Source organism: Electrona antarctica (genome assembly GCF_951216825.1).
Source record: "Electrona antarctica genome assembly, chromosome: 17".
NCBI lineage: Eukaryota > Metazoa > Chordata > Actinopteri > Myctophiformes > Myctophidae > Electrona > Electrona antarctica.
Genome location: NC_136798.1, coordinates 25,050,794 through 25,074,954, shown reverse-complemented (window position 1 = coordinate 25,074,954; position 24,161 = coordinate 25,050,794). Strand labels below are relative to the sequence as shown.

The 24,161-nt window shown below is 42.5% G+C and overlaps 2 protein-coding genes across 5 annotated transcripts in view; one reads left to right on the top strand and one right to left on the bottom strand.

Moving 5' to 3' along the window:
• The window catches only part of cdc42bpab (CDC42 binding protein kinase alpha (DMPK-like) b), a 114,049-nt gene extending 102,817 nt beyond the window's left edge, over positions 1-11,232 (bottom strand). For 2 of the 4 annotated variants that reach the window (XM_079525554.1, XM_079525555.1), the window contains exon 1: positions 9,593-11,232. In XM_079525554.1, the coding sequence (XP_079381680.1) occupies positions 9,593-9,770 (178 nt within the window). In that variant the 5' untranslated portion in view covers positions 9,771-11,232. The remainder of the gene's footprint in view (positions 1-9,592) is intronic. The other 2 variants (XM_079525552.1, XM_079525553.1) reach the window with 1 other exon arrangement.
• A 9,003-nt stretch (positions 11,233-20,235) lies between these two features.
• Positions 20,236-21,905, top strand: lft1 (lefty1; the record flags this gene model as incomplete). The annotated part of the gene is made up of 4 exons (XM_079526344.1): positions 20,236-20,500; positions 20,696-20,945; positions 21,183-21,431; positions 21,575-21,905. 4 exons carry the CDS (start codon positions 20,236-20,238, stop codon positions 21,903-21,905), a joined length of 1,095 nt encoding a protein of 364 aa, XP_079382470.1.
• Between the last annotated feature and the right edge of the window lie 2,256 nt (positions 21,906-24,161).

Genomic DNA, 24,161 nt, shown 5'->3' with positions numbered 1-24,161 from the left:
TAAAAAATCATTCTAACAAGTGGATGGCAGAGTCCACAGCCACACCACAACTATAACAATGACAATGGTGAACTATATTGCTATAGTTAGTTTGGTGTGTGAACATCCCTTAATTAGCACAGGGAGACTTACTTGATTGTGGTCCCTGTCCTATCCGCAAGATAAAAGTATTTGTCTACACTGCGGCGATTGTTTGGCAACATGGGACATTCATTCATTCATCCACTTGTTCATTGCAGTAAAGATTTGTTATTTTGTGCTGATCAGATGCACTGTGTACTGAATGTGCAATCCAATTGCACAAGTAAACAGCCCCAGATGCCAAAAGGGAGAGATTCATGAATGGAGACACTGGGCACGAACAAGGGGTACATGTCCTGTATGATGTGGCAGTTGTTGTTTATGTGTTGGTGGTTGTTTTGTTTGACATATCGTAGCTCATAGATAAATAATAGCTCCACAAAACAAAGCTGGTGGAGCTGTGTGTTGACCGGCGGACTGATTGATTGATTGGCATCTTTGACAAAATGCATAAACATAGATTTGTACATGTCTGTCAAAGGATAAAGCTTCAGAGCTTATTTCCATGACATTGTGGTCCTACTTTATCCTTTGACATCTCATACCGAAGTTTAGTTTCTCCTTGGCACATAGTACACACACACAAACAGGAAACATTTTCACAATCAAGAGAATGGGAGTTGTGAATGATATGTTGTTATGGGTATGTTGTTTCTGTAAGTCGTTGTACATGTGCATTCTCTTTTTTTGTGCTTGACGTTTGCATTCCAGAATGTCTACTAACGGTTTGGTGAAAGGACACAGGGAAGACAGTCTCTGTTACACATTTTTCTGTTGGGAGTTTTGTTGACACTTCACATCCTGCAGTTTGGATGCTCTCCCTTTTGCTCAAAACAAAACCCCAGTTCAGTGAGCGAGGGGAAAAGACTAAAGTATGTGAGCGAGCGCTGTTGCCAGTTGGCACTGGATCTGTTTCAGATGAAATACGGAGAGAGAAGTAGAAAGGGGGGGGGGGGTCTTGTGTAGCTTGAATAAATTCACCCCTTCACGACATAAAAAAAATACAATTTGGAAAACAAAGTTGCTCTGTCTGAGTTGCGTGTGTGCACATGCGTGTATGTGTGTTCATCATGTCATTGGTCTAGACTTTGCTGGCAGAGGATAGACTTGTTAATTACTCCTCTGGGCTCAAGAGTCATTTCAGAGCGAGCTGTGTAACATTCCTCTTTCTGTATGTATAGAATCAGCCTCAGCCACACACATGCATTCACAGTGGGTATTAGAGTACATGTCATGCATCTCATCTTCATGTTAAAGGCTTAATACTGCAGTATCATCTCTCAAAATCTTTATCTTGTGCTTATGAGTAACCAAGCTTATCCTATACAAGTAGCCTGATAGTATCAATACATACCTGGCAGAAATGTATGAGTTCTAGTAATGATCATTTAAGTACCCATGGTACTGATGCAAGAACCAAGATGATTTCTGCCACCAGTAAACATTATGTCAGCATGCATTTGGCTATCACCACTCATGCATATGGTCTTAGGTTTCATGACCATGTCGGAAAAATAGAACATCTCCAATAAGTAATATCCAATGAACATAATAAGCAACAGCCAGCTTATCAATATTCCTTTAATGTGCACTGTAATAAGTACAGTGGAGAGATGTCACTCAGACTGAACTCACAGGAGGTCCCAGGAGAGGAGAGGAGAAAAGTGGATGCCAGATCCCTATGGTCCCAAGAAGAGGCTTGCTAATAACCTGCACTCTGCCTCAGAGCTGAGAGACGCCCCCGGCCCTGGCCTTTTTTGATGACACATCACAACAATTAGCAGCCTTTCCTTTGCATATTAAACTGGTAGACAAGACTGCTAGACTCAGTGTCCCTGGTAATCATGAAAAAAGGGCTCTAGAATGGTCATTGGGCCATTTCCCTGAAAGGTAGTTTCATGAATGGGTTACAACTGTTTTAACTTTGCTTTTATAAACACGCTGTAGGCGCTTTGAAAACACCCACCCACCCTGCTAATCAAGTTAACCTGTTTTTTTTTATCCTGAACCAAACAGTGAAGATTGCATAACTATGCTTGTGTAGTTCCTGCTCCAATGTAAATTATGTCACTTAAGTATGGCAGCTAATGCCTGTTGCAAAAACATCACTGCAGGGCCGAGGATACATTAAATTGACTTGCAGTTTCATTAGTGGATTTCAATAGTTTTGTTTTATTTATAATCATTTCTTTCTATCAATACCATCATTTCTTGTTTCTCAGTGTGTGATCTATGAACACACATGTGTAGATCACATAGTGATCTACGTAACATATCTAGCATCTGTGACGTGTGACCTATGTGATCTGTGTGATCTACTGCTGGCAAATAAGTAATCAAGCCTAATTGTTGACTTTAGGATGAAAAATGCACGATTGATTTTAAAAGTATATCCTATTAGTTGTGGCGAGCGCCCAATGTTTTAGGTAAATTCAAGCAAAGTAGTGTGCAGCGTGCACTTATGGTCTTTGATACACCGCTGTGTAACCTACATTCAGTGAGTGCGAGGACACGTCACCCTCTCATGCATCTAATGGTCGCAAAACAGCGGCATGTTCCCTATGATTGAACAGTTTGCAGAATAGGTACATTTCAAGCACAACTCAATACAAAAACTGTTAACTGTGGACGACACCATAAAGCATTACACTTGTTTACAATGGGGTCCACCATTTTCAATTCATCAGAACATTTAGAGAAGTACAAATATACACTTTCTATAACAAAAAGCAGGAAATCATCATAAAAGTAGGTAAAAGGGGAAAAGAAAATATACAGCGAGGGGAAAAGGGGGTTTTACAGGGGCCAGTTTCGAATTGCAGCCGTCCGTAGGTGCTCTTTGAGAGCGGTTTTGAAGGAGTGTCTTAATGACTCTTGGTGTTGGTGTTCCATATTTTGGTGGCTGTTTGTGCCGAATCTGGCTTGCACATGGTTTGTTGAACTCCCTCTGGTGTTGTGGGTGTGGAGTGGACTTCGTTGACATTTAGACTGGTACATGGGTATTAGGGGTGTCAAAAAAAATCGATTCGAATCGCGATTCCGTCATGAACGATTCAAAATCGATTCGTATTCTTTTTTTTTTTTAGATTTATTTTTCTGGTTACAGTTACAGGAGTTTACTACATGGTGTTTGTGATATGAAATGTAAGCTCACACAGTAAACATCATGTATTCAGTCATTTTCAAGTTACTGTAGTCACTTCAGTTCAAGACTGGAGTAGATTGTGATGAAATCCTATGTATTGAATCGAGAATCGATTTTGAATCGAATCGTGACCCCAAGAATCGGAATCGAATCGAATCGTGGGACACCCAAAGATTCACAGCCCTAATGGGTATCTTGGTGGTGTATCGAATCTTGTGGACCAGACCCATTGCACGATGCTGTCGTCAACCCTAAGCCATTCCAGCATGTCAAAATGGGCAGGGGTGAGGTGGGTTCGGGGAGTGAGGCCAAGTAGTAGTAGTAGTCTGGGGAGTGAGGCCTTTGTATCTTTATTCTAGCCTTTTGCCAACAAGCCTCGAGCATAAATATATCCATGCTCGAGCACGCCATATCTATGTTGACACTCACGCTGCTCTAACACTAGCAGGATTAATGTACCAGTCCGGTAGGCTACATGTGTCATTATTAAATGTCTGACAACATTCAAGTAAAACTAAGAAATGTGCAATCCAGGTAAAATAATTGGTCACTCTGCAATAGTTTATAGTTGTCCAAATCTGTACAAAGTCTGTTAAAACTGAGATATTAAATAAATATAATTCACATTACCTTTTGTAATAAGCTTGTTGTTGACAAATTGTCAGATCTTCTGGATATAATGGTACCGACAAGTACAGACTAATTCTGACATTACATCCATTATTTGCATAATTTTCCATGCAGAATATAATCGAAATTCAGCGAATTTATAAAGACTGGAATTCAAATGGATTTTCTCAGTGGAGTGGACAGCCCTAATGTCATCCACACACCAACACTCGGTTGCAAAGGAGTGACCCAGCGAGTAACACAACACAGTAAAAAGAAACGCCCACCTATCTGATTTTACCCATTTAATTCAATAAGTTAGTTGCACATGCATCATTGTACCTCATGGAGGACCTCTGTGCTACCGGTTGTAGAAGAGATGATCTATAGTTCTATATGCTTCTCCCTTTGGAAGGTTTGAGGCCACAGCCGGGTAATTTAGAGAGTAAATGAAATGTGGAAGATCAGAGAAAAGAGACCAATAAAACATAAGTGGATGCTGGTGGGTTGGGTTCGAGCTGGGACACTGTGCTGTCTACAGTGGAGCAGCAGAAGAGAACGGGAGGTGCCTGGGCCCCTCTGCTATGTGTGGCTGTTTGTCAGCCAGCTCTCTCAGGACAATGGAAAAAGCTGTGTGTGTGTGTGTGTGTGTGTGTGTGTGTGTGTGTGTGTGTGTGTGTGTGTGTGTGTGTGTGTGTGTGTGTGTGTGTGTGTGTGTGTGTGTGTGTGTGTGTGTGTGTGTGTGTGTGTGTGTGTGTGAAAAAGAGAAATATAGTGTGAGCAATACAGAGAGGGGGGACTGTTTTTCTGAGTTTATGTCTGTGTGTGAGAGAGGGTTTATAGAGAGTGAGATGGAATGAGAGTGGAGCCTGGGGAAAGGACTGTGTGATCCCACATAATAAACGATTAAGCAAGCGTATGAGCAAGAGGGAGAAAATGTATCAACAAACAAGGCAACGACAAGCCTGACTGATACTTGGTTTCGCATTGTGACACGCACCGAAAAAGGCCAATCTACAGGCTCACAGCGTGTAAATCTCAGCAATTAAGTATAAATCAGGCTCCTTCCCTAACACCGACAGGCCATCTCGGTTGTACAGGACTGACCCAGCGAGTAACGCGACAACACAATACAATAGAGCTAGCCCACTTCCTGGTATGACATCATGTACCCCCGTTAGGCCCCAAGTGGCTTGGTGAGTCCCTGTGGTTCCTTCCTGTTCCCCCTGCCCAGCGGAACCTCCACACAGGAAATGGCAGAGCAACCAGATTGGTAAGAAGGATGTCCTGACAAGAGCCCGACCCATACAGGATTTTAGGGCCAGACACTGATGTGACAAAATGGCATAATATTCTCAGCCAAAGCATGACTCGATGTCACGTTTTAAAAACATCACCAAAAAGAAACTTCCATGAACAATGAACAAAATAGCAACAAATAACTTTCTTTATCAGGTTTAAAAAAAAATCACACCCGTGTGAAATGACTCGAATGAGGGGCGCTCTTGTCATCGCTACATAAAAGGTGGTCCCTCATTGGCCAAGCGCTCCCAACAACATGTGATTGGGTAGCCGATTTGCTCATTTACATATGACATAGTTGTCAATGGCATTTAATGTTTTGATGTTTAATTTACGTCATAGTTAGCGGAATTATCAGCTCTTATCATCATACATCATGGAAATCTTGAGACGTGTGGGGAGAAAAGTTGTTTATAGAAGGGACTAGCTCCCCTTAAAAATAACATGTAATACTTTGTATCCTTGTGGATGTATTACCACAATCAATAACACCAACATTATCCAATAATAATGACCCGATGGCTCTGATAACAACTCTGACATGCGTTAGAAATAATTCCACCCCATGTTTTACTGGCAGGCCCATCTGCACCTGGCCTGGGCATTTTGCTGCTCAAACTACAAGCAACGATTGGTCATCAAAAGCTCATCAGACTTGGTTAATGTTGCAGTGCTATAGTTAAAAATGATTACTGCAGCGTGATTAGCAATCTTTTAGGTCAAATTACTACCACCAGATGTCAGTTACTTCCAAAGCTATATGCACTAGGTTGGTGAACTAAGTTTTTTGAGGGCCTCCTATGCCCAGGTTTCCGGGTAAAGATAAAAGTGAAGACGGAAAAGAGAGGATGCAAATTGTGATTGGCTAGAATGAGTTGATGTATGATTTTAAGAGCGCCCCTCACTTCACACAGGAGTGATTTTTTAAAGGAACATGACCAGAGTTGGGGGTTCTTTCTTGCGGGTGGAAAGGCAGCATGTAGACCATCATCATCATTTAGACCATGTGACTCTTAAACTCTCCTGTTATAGCAAACAACACAAATTGAATTATTTTTGGACGAATGGCAGTTACTCTCAGATTCCAAAATGTGACAATGGTGGATGTAAGACAGATAGCCTATAAACTAAAACCATTATACAGTAAATGAGTCTGCCTAATGCAGCGTATACAATATTGGGTATGTGGCGCCACATTCTTGCATGTGCATAGCATACAGTGTGTGTGTGTGTGTGTGTGTGTGTGTGTGTGTGTGTGTGTGTGTGTGTGTGTGTGTGTGTGTGTGTGTGTACTGTGAATAGTGCATGAGGCATGCAGCCAATAAAAGCCTCGTAGGGTGGAGCACACATCAACTTCAGCTGAACAGCTGGCCACTGCAGGCTAAAATTCTGACTAGGCTGAGAAAGAGCCTAGCTGGCTCACTGTTGTATGCCGATTATGGGCTGGCATGGCAGGTCATTCTCAGTCGACCAACCCCACCTCCAATTCCCAAAGCAGGGAAATCAGGTACAAAAAAGAAATAAAATAAAACAGGAAATAGTGGAAGAAAGGCAGGAAAACAGATGAAACCCTCCACTAGAAATGACTGGAAGTGTTGTGTCCACTCCAAAAACATCAAATACTGGACCAACAAAGAAAAACACATTCCTGCCACTCAGCCTGAATAAAATGTAGCATGAAACCATATTAGTGCTCACACACAGAAACAAGCGTTTATTTGTCCGCCAGGTTCAATTCACTGTGGGTTCAATTCTTGGTGGTCGATTAATTAGCCTAGTACCAGATTATGCATACAATAACACTCAGGCTGTACTTTTAAAGAACTGAATGATATCACTCATGTGCACCAATGCTGGAGCGGAAGAGCACTCACACGGCACTCACACGGAAGAATCCCAAGTTCCCAAATTGCTCAATGAAAACACAAGTCATTCTTGAACTAACTTAATCACATCTTATTTTGGGTGATACTGATGAGGTCTCCCCTTGATGTTTCTCCCTCTGAAGTCTCCATTCTTCTCATAACAATCTGCTTAGCCTGAATGGCCAGCATTATCAGGTCATTATGAAATAAGAGAATACATGAGAAGGCCCCTTTTAGTGGGTATGGTGCAGTAAGCGCTATAGTATGTGTATGGAATGAGAATACAGTGTGCCATACACATGTTCATTTCCCCTATGGCTGCAGGTCATGATAGGGTCTCCATTTCAACTGCAATGAGGTCACCAAACAAGAAGAAAAGTAAACCCAATACAAATGTTTGTCTTCTTCTGCGACCACAACGCTGAGAAGGAACAACAGGTCTATCTTCCTCACATAGGCTATATCTCTTTGTCAAAAAAAAGGTATGTACCATATAGGCCTTGTGACAAAGATACAAAACTGTAGTAGCGTTTTCTTTCTGAACATGTGTGGTGGAGGGGACATTGCCTCTGTGAGCAACTGACAAAAGAGATCACTCAGACTAGCAGGGAGGGATCTTATGTTTCATGAGGCACACATCTAGAATGTTCCCCCTGTATGTGGGATTAGGCCATGTTTCGACTGTGTAATAACACTGACTTTCTGATCCGATCTGCTCTATATGGGAGCATTCATTTCAGTCACAGACGCTTTGGGCTTTGATGTCATAATAGGGCCCCAGTGACATCATATCACATTTTTGACAACCATTTAGATTGCGCAAGCATGGTCTTCAGGTCTTGTTGGACCTGCATTATCACAACACCTAGAAACTTACCATAATCAGTATGAAGTTGCATTTCACTTGAATGGCATACCAGGCAGGCCTAAAAGATAGACATCTATTGTATTCACACTCCCAGCATTATCTGCTTCTGCTGTTTTGCCTCTCAATGCCCCAAGCACAAATGTTTGTGTTTGACTACCATGCATGGTCCTGAAACACATAGCTGGGACACTACATCATCAGTGCATGAACTTTTGCAGCACCGCCCTGTGACATTTTCAGCCCATTCTAAATGTCCCACCTCAGTCAGGTTAACATTACCATTTACAAGTTACAACATTCAAGTTCATCATCACAAATCCTGTGTTTTCACCCAGAAACTGTAGGATTCTTCTCAGGTGTGGGCGACACTCAACAGTGGCGCAGCAGCAAGCATGTGACAAAAGTTTGGGACTTCAATCAACACCAGTAAGAAACCATGAATAAGCTTGTCAGAGCCTCAGTGCAGTCAAATCCCAGTGTTAACCAAATGGAGTCCATTTGGTTCCTTTTATACACTCTTCAGGGTTAAATTAACACTAAGGATTTTACTGTGTTAGTTCAGTAAGAGAGTGTCCTGTGTCAACACAGGAAAATGTCAGAGTGAAGTCATTACTTGGCACACACAGCACAAGGTACCTCTCCTAAAAGGACAGGGCAAAGACAGCACTTTGAAGCAAGGTAAACTAGTAACTTTGCTTGCAGGAGCAGAACAGGGGGCTGGCATGTTGGATAAAGGCTAATATATAATGAAAACACAGATGGCTATCTATCTATAATCTATATAGTTGAGCACAGCTGCTGTCACACCAACTGTAATAGTTGCATGCAATAGCTTCCCAGTCCCACTCCCATGTCATATTTTGCCAGCATTTAACTGGTGACTGGTGTCATCTATTTCCAGTTGTATGTCTGCTGGTGACACTGACATTGCCCATGCCCAATGTAGCACTGTACAGGTTCAGGCCTAGTATGTATGCAACACCAAGAGGTTAAAGGTTGTCTGCATCAATTTGATCCCATTTGAACATCACTTCAACAGCACTTCTATTCATTGCCTGAAACTACTGCCCATGTGTCATGGGATTTTTTTTTAAAGACAAGCAGGCCAGGCAGGCATGCTCCGGCAACAAGCTAGGCCTCTCAACTAGATAAAAAGGTGAGTTGTTCACATTCCACGTTCATGCACAAACCAAGCCCCCTGTGTCACTCACTCCCTCCCTCTCTCTGTACACTCACTCAGACACACAATACAAACACACACGATTCCACACATGATCGAGTCGTTTTGTGTGTGGTCCTCTTGTGTATGAGTTTTAGCTTAGCTTTCTAAGTGGAGTGGGCAAGTTGCAAAACTGAAACCGTCACCAAACGATTCATTTTAGAATGTGCTACTACTACACAGCCAAAAAGCAACATCACACCATTATTTCTGTTACCTTGCTACAACAAAGTCTTGTTTAAACACCAGATGCTGTGTCGAAAGCTAACCCAAACAGGCACTCACACTCATAAAAGAAAAACATAATAGCATGCTAACTGGCTGTGAAAATTGTACTGAACTATAGTGGCCTTGCACAGGGAGGGGATAGCCTGAGAGAGCCCCACTACTACTATAAAAGGAATGTGATGGAGAAGGGAGGGCCACTGCACCAACATTAGCCTATCATTTTACCAAAGAAAGGGGCTGAATTAAGAAAAAGGGGGAAGAAAGGAAAATCTTACCCCATTCCAAAAACTCGAGAATATTTTTCTCTCTTCTTAGCGGGGAATTGTTGCACTCGTCGTAAATGCAGACAAGAATATCCAGTAGGGTTTCCACACTGAGGCATTGGCCGTTGGATTGAGCTGGCCCGTCCAGGACCAGCTTTTCCAATTTCTTCAAACGCACTTCTCCAGACATGATTCCGACTGAGGTGGTGGGGGAACGGGTTAGAAAACGAGCGATCCTTGATACCCCTCGGCTCGGCCTAGCAACGCAGCAGGCCGATCAGTTCTCTCACCTTGAGTGTTAAGAGGGGGAGAAAACTTTGCTTTGAGGGCAAGCACAAGCTAATTCCAGGTTAAAGCAGATCTTTTCATGACCTCCCTCTCGCACATTTATCAATACAGTATCCAGGGGGTGGGAATGACGTACGATATTTCCTCATTTTATCGGATCTATCCCCCCATAAGACACAGAAAAGAACCCACAGTTACAGACCCTGCCCCGGCCGGCTGCAGATCCGACTGAAAGCCCTGGTCGGATTTCCTTTCGGGACTCTTGTTTTCTTCTCCTCCCCCAAAAAAGGGATATTCTCAAAATAGAAAAATAACAGCCGCGTCAATGCAGTAGACCGACAGTTCCCATGCGTTGATGATAATTGTGATATTTCCCCATTCCTGCAGCAACAACAAAAACGCATCAACACCTCGTAGCAAGGCAGATCTGCAATGCTACAAAGCCCCACCGCCCCTCCTCTGCTATAGAGGCTTAGCACACACTGCTAGGTTAGCTAGTTAGCTAGCCAGCAAGCTAACGTTACTTTTCTTTCATAGCTGCCAACACACTCCCCTATTTGTGTAGGAGCCCTTTGAGTTCAACATATATACATAAAACATATATAAAAACTATTCCGACCGTTTTGCGATGTGAATGCGGACAAATGTTGTCCATACGGAGGGGAAAACCTTCCTTTCCCTTATTTTCTCAACTCAGTGTTGACACAGATAATGTCCTTTAAATCCCACAAGTCTGGTTTCTTCACAGTGGACAGCGGTGGTTCGACTGAAGGTCCATTCCCCGTACAACGTCAAGAAATGCGGCTCCTCCTTTACAAGACGGGCTCCTTGCACGTCAAGAATAAAAGCTGTAGTCTCGTCTTCTTCTCTTTGCTCAATGCTCACACACAGCCCACAGTAGATTCCCCCTCTTTCCTTTGCTTTGCCTCCCCCGCCGGTCCCTTCTCTTCTTGCCTGTCCTGTGTGTCTGTGGAGCTACAGCAACGCCTGTTGGCTGCCAAAGAGCCTCACAATGAAGAGGGCAAAACAGGCATCATCGACATCACCGCAACCAAAGCCGTTGCAAATGTGCATTCCAGCCAACGGCAATGGGAGAGATGTGAGTAGACTCACTAGACTGGACTGGAGAAGCGTCGGCCTCCTCTGGGGATAAATGGTTCAAAGAGTGGTTGTAAAATAAAATTGGACACATATGTGTCCAATTGTATGTAAACGGATTTGAATAGCCTACTTGAAAGTTGATATTTTAACCACCTGGCATCCCACGGTTGTCTAAAATCTAAATTATTTCGTTAAAAATTAAATATGTACGCGTGTAGAGTGTATATTTTATTTTCAATAGGTCTAACTTTGGCTTTAAAGTGGTTAAAATGTTTTGGTTAGTTTTAGGGACATATACGCATGCGCACGAGCTGCTAGCACGCACGTCATTATCCGCCATCTTTGCTATGCTCGGCCAGAGTAATCTAGTAAGAGAGTAGCGTCAACTCCCTTTGCAACAATGGAATGCGGAAGTGCTCGTTCTATCTCAATGGGATAGTTCCAATGTTTGGAACTATAGTTTCCAGCAACGACTCGTCATAGATCTCTGATCTCCGCCCCCTCGCCGTGTTATGGGGCAAACTGAACCAGAGCTGAACACACAACAGTGGGGGCAATTTGATGGCATTATAGAAATGATATTTCAGTGAGTGGGTGAGAGGAATCAGAATGGGATACCCTCTGTTTCTTAACTCCGTTTGGAACCTCGCTCCGACTCCGAGATGAGGTTCACATGTCGAAATGGGGTCTAGCCGAGACTGATCTGGCGCGAAGCTCCGCCCCCTCCGCTATTCATGTCAGTGGAAGTTGATCAGTGGCGTTTTGAAGCACCCGGAAGGACCGTCTCAAAACGTCTACTTCCGCATTGGACCACCAAATTTTGGTGGTCCATTCATGCGCGGGGTTTCCCGGTCATGAATCCACGGGTCCGCCTGTAGTCCCTCCTCTTACCACTAGGGCCCAGTGCTTCAACGTTGGAGTGCCTCACTGGCCCCTTGGGTTTCCCGGTCATGAGTCCACGGGTCCGCCTGTAGTCCCTCCTCTTACCACTAGGGCCCAGTGCTTCAACGTTGGAGTGCCTCACTGGCCCCTTGCTGGGTCGAGGCCGTCCACAAGAAGTGGCAAAAACCCCTTTCGCAGTATCGTTTCCATCAGAACATGGATATAGTTAATAAACTTAACGCCGGCATGTAACATTTTAAGTCGGGGGCGAAACAACTGCTTAAATCAGGCTTAAATAAAAATGAGTGGCAATACTAGCGTTGACTCCCATTGTAACAATGGAATGCGGAAGTGCTCATTCTAGCTCAATGGGATAGTTCCAATGTTTGGAACTATAGCACATAGGCACCCGCTTTGCAGCGAGATCAAAGCGTGTCTCCACTCGGGCTAGCCTCTGGCTTAGGGCCGATTCATAGTAGCACCAAAGAGCCGACTTTAGGACCCCCCCCCCCCCCCCCGAACCTCAAATGACGTCACATTGTAGGCTCTACAGAGCCGAACAGACTTTTATTCGGCTCTAATACTAATACTAATACTAATACTCCTAAACGAGACTACAGCTTTTATTATACTCCTACATTTCTGACGAGACGAAATCATTTCGGCACTACAGCGGTAAAATAGGAGTATGAATCGGCCCTTAGGCGCGATTCATACTCCTATTTTACCGCTGGTTTTACTGCATGGTGTGCACCGCTCAAAAAACAATTTTTTTATCCAGAGTAAAACAGGCATGATCCACATCATTAGACAGGTTCTGACATATATCCATATACTAATATTGATGACATCAAGGATCTCCATATATGGGCTTAATTGCGACTGCAGGTCGCATTTACTATGATATCAGGGATCTCCATCCTGTGATGTCACAAGACCTGGGCACCATATATGGGAGCTTTCCCCATGTATGGGGATTTTGAGTGATACACTTGACGGGAAATGCACGATTCCATAGTTAACTGCGACCTTCGGTCGCAATAAAGGGGTTAAAGTGATTGTGATGCAGTATTAGCACATTTAGCTGGGAACCCCTCAAGGTCCCTTGTAGTAAGGGCATTTTATCAGGTATTTGACCAATCTGGGAACTAAATCGTTACCAAGAAATTTCTTCACCAATGTGTTTACCATGTTATTAGACAAGGTGTCTAATAACATGTACTAAAAGTTTGAAATTCAACTCCTGTGGGAAATTGAGTTATTAGCATAATATGTGACCATACCTATAACATCCTATATAAGGCAAAAAAGTCCAAATTTCATCATTCTTTAAGTAGCATGTGACATATGAAACTAGGGGGTTTTCATGATTCTGAATCCATTCCAAGCATTAGTTTTGCACAAAAAACACTCCTTGGGCTAAATTAGGCCATATCCACTTGACCAAATGTGCTGATGAAATTTGGACCTTTTTGCCTTATATAGGATGTTATGGGTATGGTCACATATTATGCTATTAACTCAATTTCCCACGGGAGTTGAATTTCAAACTTTTAGTACATGTTATTAGACACCTTTAGAAACAAATTGGTGAAGAAATTTCTTGGTAACGATTTAGTTCCCAGATTTTCATAGATTTCTCTTACTATTGGGGAGACACTACGTTGAGAGCCAATGCCTGGCTAAAAGATAGATCTGCAGGGTACATTTATTTCCATTTCCAGATAACGCTCGCTCATTTCCAAAGGCAGTTCATCTACAGCACAAAGAAAAAAGGGTGAGGGTAGATAGGCCTACAGAAAAGAGGGGCATAGCTCAATCAATAAACACTAATATAACTGATAAGTGAAAATATGTTAAAAATCATCATCATTTTTCGACCGCGGTCGAGATCATGGATTCCACAATGCTATGCCAGACTTCCCGGTCCTTCATTGCCACCCCCAGTTCCTGCCTACTGAACCATGTGTCCCTAGCGATGACATCAGGGAACGACAGCTTTCTACCTCTGGTCCGCCCTGAGGCAGGACTCCAGAGAAGAAGGGAAGATATAACCTCATTGTCAACTCTGTAGCAGTGGCCGGCAAACTGCACTCTTCTGGATCGGACCAGTGAAGAAACACGGGGAAGGTTGCCGTATATTAGATAGTCGATGGGTGGCTCTTCCAAGACAGATTTTGCACTCTCATTTGAAGGTTAACAACCTTGAGAAAACCTTGAAAGGCATTCTAGCCTAGCCTATTCAATTATTAATATTTTCATCATTTAATAATTTTAAGAAAAAAAGGTCAGGGAATTTCTCACGCACAATTTTGACATGAAACATTTTTGTTTAAACTAAAACAAAATTTTGGTCCATGGCATGATGTAATTCAATTTGGGGGTCCACGCATTTGAAAAAGTTTGAAAACACGGCAGAGGGCCTCGCTCACCTCTCCTTTTGGCCCTTTGCCAGGTAATCCCTACTGAAGTAAAATTATTTTAATAGAAATAAAGGCTCTGGAAATTGTATGCTCATATAGTATTAGCTATAGTGACAAGGATGGCACACATGTTATGAAAAATCATACCTGTGTGAAGTGAGTGGTGCAACTCCGTGTGGGGGTCCCCGAGGGGGTCCCGGGATGTTCCAGACTCCCCGGAACATCCAGGCCCCCAGGAACGCGCCCAGGGGGCCGGGCCGATTCCGGCGAGCCGCCCCACGTCCGAAATGGTTGAGAAATGACAGTTACCGTGTGGGGGTCCCCAGGGGGTCCCTGTACTGTACTGTACTGTACTGTACTGTACTGTACTGTACTGTACTGTACTGTACTGTACTGTACTGTACTGTACTGTACTGGCACACCCAAATTCATACAGTTAATATGTGCGTGTGTGTTTGTGTGTTAGGTTGCGCACAGGTGGTGAAAAACAACCATGCTATTTTCGTGCTCAGACCCAGGCAGCCAGCCAGCCAGGCAGCCACACACATATCTCCGTAAGGGAGTGGTTGCACCACTCAAAAACTGTGTGATATTACCCACTGAACTTGATATAGACTAGAGAACAAAAGACAACCAATTAATCTTGAACCTCATTGGCTCAAGCCAAGCATGACAAATAATTAATGCTTTTTGAACCATTTAATTTTTTTCATCTGGGCCTTGGAGGATACAGCTTCAGTCACATTTTGTTCTCTACTCAGCTGCATGGTATCCCAAAGTTGTTTCATAGCTTTTCTGTTTTCTGTTTAAGTTACCAGCACTGCCTCTGCCAGCATCTTTCCCCAAGCAGACCAGAAATCAAACTGTTCTTACCAGTAAGACGCCCTGAGAGCGAGGTCACGTGACGACAGACGGAAGACTGCTGGGCGAGCGCTGGCGCTTTGGCATGGGGGGTCAAATCAACATATGGAATGAATTCTCTACTGTCTTGAGTGTAAAGGGTTTGATGATGTCAGACGATTCAAACGCAAAGACTGGACAGTTCTGTGCAATATGTTGAAGACTGATGCACTCACTCCTATTTTGAAAGATATGTTGTACCACGAGGTACATTTTTTGCAACATGTAATTTGATATAACTGACTGTAGTGCCAATGTAAAACTAGGCCTGGCCCCTGAGCATTGCTCCTGTCCCTACGGCATATGGCGGTTCCTTTTACTTTGTTTTGTTGTTAACGCCTTCTTTGTTATAGCTCACTGTGTTGCATGGACGTTCGCCCAAACACCTGCTTGGCTTAAGACGATCCTGATATGGAAACTGATAAGGAACGTCAGAACAGGTCAGCTCCATATATGGACATCTAAGGGTGGCAGCGGGTGGGGGCAGTGTCTTGAGTCTTGAGTGTATAGGGGGCCCAGGTAGGGCCGGGCCTTCATTGTGGGGCCTGTTGAGAACTCTATAACTTTGGGGCAGGCCCATCTAGAGTTTGAATGGACAGGTATCAGTCAAAGGGGAGACATCAAAGAGGAAGGATGGGTGGGGTGGGATCAACATATGGAATGTCAGAACATGTCATCTCCATATATGGAGATCTAAGGGTTTGAGGTCACATGTAGAGTTGCTGGCCGGGTCCATATATCTAGATCTAGGTGATGATCCAATCTTCTCCATGTATGGCTATCCATATGGTTTGATGAGATCACTGTTGTGATCTTCATATATGGAGACGGCCATATATGGAGATCTAAGGGTCTCCATATATGGGGACCATATATGGAGACGTGGGGTGACGGATGGACGGGAGATGCAGGTTTTCATAAATGTGACCTACGGATGGTCGCAACAAATAGGTCAGTGAAATGTATCGACTGTCCAAAATAATAATAATTATTATATAGGCATATCATTTCGGTAATTTTTTCTGCATTTTTTTTACATAGCCTGTCGTCTAATTCATATCCTACACAATGGTCGAATTGACAAAAAGGTTATAGCCTATTTCAATTCAATATAGAAGTCTCTTTGTGCATTCTTTTATTTTTTCTCCTCTCTCCGACTCTTGTTTCCCCCATTCACTTAACCTCTCTGTCTGATCATTATTGTTAATTGTTTGTAGCTTTAGCAACTTAAACCTTAACCTGGTAACCAGGTTAGTTTTAGTAAGAGCCTACAAAATGTAATAGGCTACCGTCCACCGTGACGCAGGGCCAATACAGCTTATATCCAGTTTATCCACTGATCGTGGTACAATTGCGTCCTCTGGTGTATAACATGCAGTCGTGCAATTCATCTCGTTTTTTTCAACAGGCTATGCAAGTATGCAATCAGTGAGAACCGTTTCTTGTGGTATGCAGATAAGATCCTCATCATTGTCAATAAATGCGTTTGAAATGCAAACCCATAAACGCCCAACCTACCGTAGGCTACTGAGTAATTGCTGAAACGCTGAATTGGTTTCGATTCTTGTCTAATTGATCCTGGTACTTTTATCGTGAACCACAAAATAGGTCCTATTAGTCTTAATTAATGAGTCCTTGAGTCGTGTAATTGATGTGTGATCCTACTTCATTAAGTCTATACACGGATCAAATGGATAAAGGTCTGGCTTTTTGTTGATTAACTGTCGCCATTAACTGTGTGAAGTGCAATTAGACTAGGCCTACACGATTGACGATTTTCTGGAGATGTGTGTGGGCCATTGAGAATTGTCCTTGTACATGTATAGCCTATGTCTATCGCTATTATCGTTGTCTGGTGCGCTCCAGACTCATTGAATGGCTGTATAGCATTAGCACGTACCGGTGTATTTTGAAGTCTGGAACTGCTGGACTGGTATTTGCATGGGCTATTTAGGTGCAAACTAGAGCATTTCATTTCTCCAAATATTTGATTTTAAGATAAGGCGGCCTATTGTAGGATCTATCATGACAATACAGCCCATGTAAATAATTAGAATTGGTCCCTACCACCAGCACAACTTAAATATTGACTTTGGAACAGGCAACAGCTCCACCTTGCTTCCATACATTGACTGACACTGGATAACAGGGCTGCAGTGTTATAATGACTAAAGGTCATAACTTTGGACAACTATAGGGCTACATCATAAATGTATAGTTAGTTGTTGAATGTGTCTGCAAATATGTGCTATAGAATGTGCCAGTACAATGTAGGCCGGATACTCAATCGCTTCCACCGTCAATACATAAAACTCTAAATGCATGTGCGCTTCTGCGACAATAAAAATATTACATAATCAGATAATATAAAACATATATATATAAAACATATGGCATATTAAAAAATATATATGCCTATATGTACTAATGGGAGGCCATGTGTGAACATGAATAGCTTCAATATTGTTGCACTATGAGAATACAGATTCAACACTTAGCCAAGGATTCCAGCTTGGCCCTCCACAACAACACGTTTTATGTTTAGCAGCATGTTAAGCAAGGAGGATTTCATGTTTCACAAATGGAAGGGAATTACCTATAAATTGGACTGCTTTCGAATGCAAATGAATGCATGTTCATTAACACCTGTGTTGTTGATTGTAGGGGCTTGTTGGCCTTTCATTGAAAAGAAATGGCACCTGGGAGCATCAGATGTAGCTTTGAACTGGGAAACTTGTCTTTGATTGGCAAGATAGGGGAGGAACAAAGACTGAGAAATATCACACAAAAGAGTATCTTAATTTGCTGAATTAGGTGTTGTAATGTGAGGTACAACATTCTCTGTGTATTTTAGGTTCCCAACAAGCATGTAGGCTGGACAGAAAGCATTTAGACTGGCCTTTGACTGCACTGAACAATGGATTTAATCCGAATTTGCATGGCTGATGATTCCTATACACAATCTGCCCAATTATTGCCTTGGTCTAGGGGTCATCAGTTTGATGTCTAATCAGCTTGATGGGCTTCAAAGAGCCATATCGGTTCTGGGTAGTGTTGCACATATGAATAATTTTGTACAATATATCATTATTGTATATTTGAAAATGATCTTGTGTCCTTGCAAGGCTTGCATGATATATCATGCCATGCTGCAGCGTACACCAGTATATGTACTAAGCATTACTTATAATACAAGTTAGGTTTCCTATAATAAAAACTTGAATGCTTGAATTGTTGTACAACATGTGTCCTTATTATCTTGGAGTGCATAAATAAATATACATGTTATTACATACTGCACCATGTATAACCTTTCAGAATTATAAATTACAAATCATTTGAGGGGATATAGAAAAGCAATGCCTTAATTCTCTGCATGTGCACTGCATGGATTTTGTAAATAAACTGAATAAACTTATACATACTTTATGTGCATAAAGCTATAATAATGTTCTTACATGACCATTTGATGTGTGACATAATGTACGCACATAATGTACGTGTATTTTGTCATGGTAACATGCAGGTAGGTCTTCATTTAAAATTCTGTTCTAGCTGTGCTGCCTGTGAGAGCCAGTGGAGTGTGTGGCCCATAGACTCAGACCATAGATGGTTACACTCCTGGCAGTCATCTGTCATTTGCTCTTCCTGTGTGCCCCTTCAGTCTGTCTGACATCTCTGAGCAAACACAACCCAATACACAACCACAGGACAGGGCCTTGGGCAGCCAAGCAGTGAGAGCAAACCTCTTCTAATGTTTGTGTGACAAAAAAGGCAAGGCAAATCCTCGCAATGGAATCAGATAATCACCAACCCGTGAAGAGCCTTCCCCAATCCACATCCACGCCACCCCCCTTGCAGGACCCCCAGCCTGTGGATTAACTGTCTGTTTGGCTAATAATTCTAATCTGCTGCATGGAGAGGTCCAAGAATGGGTGATGGGGTTGGAATAAACATCTAATCCTCCCCTCCACCCCACTGCATGCCTCCCCCTGCACACTTGTTTCATGACAGGCCGTGGCCGATACACTTGGTAGTGTTCATATACCACTCTATGGTGTTTCTAATCTCAGACCACCGTAGCCTGCCAGACAGGTCGTGCATGTGACAGAAATAAATCCGCTGTGTGACAGGGTGCTGCCAGACTGCCCTGGTCTGATGTTGTCCAGTGGAATGTACACATCAGAGTGTGGGGTGTGTGTAGACATGGGTGCTACTAAGGAGAGGGCACTATACGTTCGCAGGGTCAAGAGATGTCTGTCTGGGATGCATGCAGTATACAAAATTAACTGGGAAAATCTGTGTTTGTGTGTGTGTGTGTGTGTGTGTGTGTGTGTGTGGGGGGGGGGGGGGGGGCATGTGGAGAAATGATATTGTGTACAAATTAAACCAAGTTGGTCCATATAGGGTCCATTTGGTTATATTTGGTTCAATTTGATTTGTATAATCTCACAGTTACAAATTAACAAATTAACACTGAGGACTTTACTGTATAGTGAGTTTTAAAAAGGTTTAATTTAATGTCTATATGTTTAAAACATTTTAAAACTTTCAGAGATAAACACTTTATATACACACACACACACACACACACACACACACACACACACACACACACACACACACACCACACATTCAGGACTTTGATTCCAACAAATATCATTTTCCAATTATGAGACCAAGTTGAATACAAATCATATTTAATAATAATGTATACATAATTTTATTATAATAGCCATATGCTTTTCTATTTTTAACTGTCTAAATTAGCCTATACCAACATAAAAGAGATGACATCCTTCAAATGAGACTTGAAGGATGTTGCTGTTTGAAGTATGGCCATTAGATATCCTGTTTAGGACGGGGATGTATTGTCGCACCTTTGTTCTGATAACAGCCCCCTCCCCCTCGACAAAGTGCAAATGACTGAGTGGCCCACGCGCATATAAGGGCCACTGGAGTGTCATTTGAACACTGTCTCTCTCTCCGAGTAACAGAGTGCATCAGTGCTACCAGCAGCCTCTTCATACGACTGGACCAGTGACATTTTTGTTATTAACGATGGATTCTCTCCGCATCTGCGTTCTGTGCATCACTTTATTCACCCTCACCAAGGCTTTTACGCACCAGGATATGCAGGACGCACTTCTTCAGAAGCTGGGCTTGGACGAAGTTCCAAGAATTCAAAAAAGGGATTTGGAAAACCTGGTTATTCCTGCACATATTCGAAACAAGTACACATCTATGCTTAAACTTCACCACAGCAGGAAACGCAGAGCCCTTCCCAGTCTGGCGGGTATTCTGAGAGGCATCCCCGGCAATGCAGGTAATGATCTTTTCCAATATTTGAAATGTGAAATGTGGTCAATGTTCAATTTTAAATAATATTTGACCTAGTAACTGCACCAACACTTATTGATTGTTCATAATTATTCCCATGCGTAATGGTGACATGGCGTGCGCCACGGCGCCAAAATGATGTTATTCTAATGTATGTCCTGTCAATTTTGTGTGTTTTTAGATATATCTGGAGAGTATGTCTATTCTGACACGGCGAGGCAACGCGTGGTGTTCGACATGGAGATGAGGATCCCGGATAACAGCGAGGTGACAATGGCAGAAATGAAACTGTACAAGAAGGCTCCTCACCACCACAAGCGATCCATGCTAGAGAAGAAAAGCCACCGTCCCATCAACAACGCCAGAGTCAGCATCTACTGGGTGGAGGTGTTCCCCAACGGCTCCAACAGAACATCTCTGGTTGACTCTCGGTAAGACACGATTTTACAATAATTATTATTTTTGTAATATTTATAATTGTAATGTTTTTAAAGTAGGCTACAAATGGAACCACATTCGGATCCATTTGTAGCTATAGCTAAAGGCTACTCCCAATTAGTTATCTATGATAATTTCGTAGTTTGGCTGAATGGAGTTTCATGACGTGCTGTCAAAACGGATCGTTTTTAATTAGCGCTAATCCAATCACCCCTCCCCTCGCATTATAGGTTGGTCCCCATTCACGAGACGGGCTGGATGAGCTTTGATGTGACCCAGGCCGTGAACTATTGGTCCAAGACTCAGCAGAAGACACCTATGTACTTGGAGGTGTGGATCGAGGGCGAGAGACCTGGCAGCTACGCGGCAGAGATGGCCAAGAGTGTCCGCTTTACCACCCAGGACCAGACACTGCAGACAGACAACACCTTGGGAAAACCCGAGCTCATCCTCTACACACTCAACCTCGAAGAATATGGGTAAGGACGCAAGCTTTGATATACAGGAGATTGTATTAGTGTGCCAATTATCCCATATCCTTTCCCCCCACAATTTAATTTAATAATTTAATTATCTGGGTGGTGTGCCGACTTTTAACACAGTTCTCCCTTCATTTCCTCAGATCTCGTGGCGACTGTGAGGCCAATCAAAACAAAGATGCCTGCTGCCGCGAGCAGTACTTCATCAATTTCCGTGCGCTCACCTGGACGCAGTATTGGATCATCGAGCCAGCAGGGTACCAGGCCTTCAGATGCACCGGAGGCTGCAAGCAGCCCAGGCGAAACTACGGCTACGGGGAGAGGAGGTGTACCGTCGCTGAAAGTGCCCCGTTGCCAATTATGTACTTGGTGAAGAAGGGCGACTACACCGAGATCGAAGTGGCAGAATTCCCCAATATGATTGTTGAGAAATGCGCATGTACCATGGACAATGCTTCTGTATTCGGGAATTAGGCCCAAGTGTAGCCTATTTTCTTGTAACAAAACACGTCTAGTACTTTTTATTTAAACAAATAGGCATTCTCGGACATTTATAGAAACTGGGCATTTCATCTCTGTCCCCTTAAGAAACAAGCACTTTATATATTTTGTAAATAATGGATTTTGATATGTTTTGTATGAGTTGCATTGAGTCCCCATCAATTATTCAAATACTGTCTGATTTGATCTCAGATGTGTTGTATTGTGAAGCTGTAAATAATATAGATGAGTGACATATTTTATGTTATAAAATAAAATGGTTTGCTTCATAGAACTTTGAACTTGCAAATTGTCTTTATTGGATACTTGCCCAAGTCATTCAGGTTGCCGCAGTTGCCACCTCCATATGATGCTGTGAATGAAACATGCAGCAACTTTTCTTTAGTCATCTGGTTGTGACATTATCACTTAGTATAAAGTGATGTTCAGTTTAATAATACTAACCTTTGTCACAGTGCATCAAACAAAACTAGCTTCTCAATAAATAATTTATTATTACGATGTCATTACACACAGAAAATAACTCAAAATGTTGATGATGGTGTAGTACTAAACTTGGTTCAGGATCTAGACTATATACTGAAAAACATATTCTGCTATTAATATGGTGATATGAAGTGCATCGGTTCATCTGGCACATATTGTAGAACTCATAGGCCAATACGTTTATCAACATTAATACTGTGCCTCACTAATGCTCTTTATAAGACAACACAATTTATGTCTACTTGCTCTGTCTCATTGTTGAGCAACAGACAGTTCTGAAAACTATACCTATTACCTACCAATGGGGATTCCATGCTAATGGTACTTCCTGTAAAATTAGCATGCTGAAATGAAAGCCATTGTTCTTGCTCTAATAAATATAAAACATCAACATCAAAATCATGTTCAAACTGTCCAAACCTGCCTACTGGTGATGTCACTCGTAGGTTTCTGAACTGTCCACAGCTCTTGTCTGAGACACAGAGCGAGTAGACAGGGATGCTACCATGAGCATGAGTGAGGACCAAATTGACCAATTGTGAAGATAGGTTGAAAAAGGGTGAAGTGGTCCTTTAATATTTTACAAAGATTGTAGAGGGACAAAGTCAACACACTGTTGAACACTGCACCTTTTGAGATGGTTTCAACCAGCTTGCTTGTGTTTTTTCCCAATATATGATAATATAATGTCAAAGTGAGGAATGGTGATTTTCATTTGCCCATCATCATACCTTGTCTGTTTGGCCATCCATCATTTAACTTGCTTCACACACTACCCCACATACAGTACTGCTTTCACAAAATTGTCATGACACAATGACATAGACTGCAATATAAACAAACCTTTTCATATCAAGGACGGTCGGACCCCCAAATTGATACGCTGCGTATACACCCCATTTGAAAGGATATGGTGCCAGCTAGGGACCCCCATAAGAAGATCTTAGTTGATAGGTCAAGGTTAAGTAAACAAATGTACAACTGTCTATCTATACTGTAGGTGGGGAGAGATAACCTCATTGGATTGCTGGTGAAATTAGTGAAATTAACCAGATTCAACCTGACTATCCCTATTTTGTGCATGTCACTGTAAACAATGACATTTTCAGAATATAGCAGACCTATAGTGAAAATAGTGCTTAAGTGATTAAACTAAAAGGGGTTAAACAATCCTCCTTTTTCATGGGGGACACCCTGAAGACTGGGGGACACCCTGAAGACTGGGGGACACCCTGAAGACTGCACACAATCACCCTGAAGACAGCACACACCCTGAAGACGGCACACACCCTGAAGACACCCTGAAGACTGCACACAATCACCCTGAAGACACCCTGAAGACTGCACACAATCACCCTGAAGACTGCACACAATCACCCTGAAGACACCCTGAAGACTGCACACAATCAAATAGATTTGATTTGTATTGGTCAATTTAGGAACACAATTTTTTGTCCGGGATTTCATCACTATAAAGGCGGGTGGCAATCCTATATAGTCCTAGTCAATCCGCATTAAGAGAGATCACAGATGAAGTACAGTAAGGCTGCATCCCATGACACCACCTGCTACTCCTTTATTTGTATTTTGTATACAAGTTAATTCTATACGAAATTGTAATGATAAGTAAATAATTTGCCTAATGACTTATGACACTTGTTGCATTGAGTGGTCATGTTTAAGACTGTTAGGCAGACTTGTAACCAGCTTTTTGTGTGTATTGGTATATTTGCAGTGGGATAA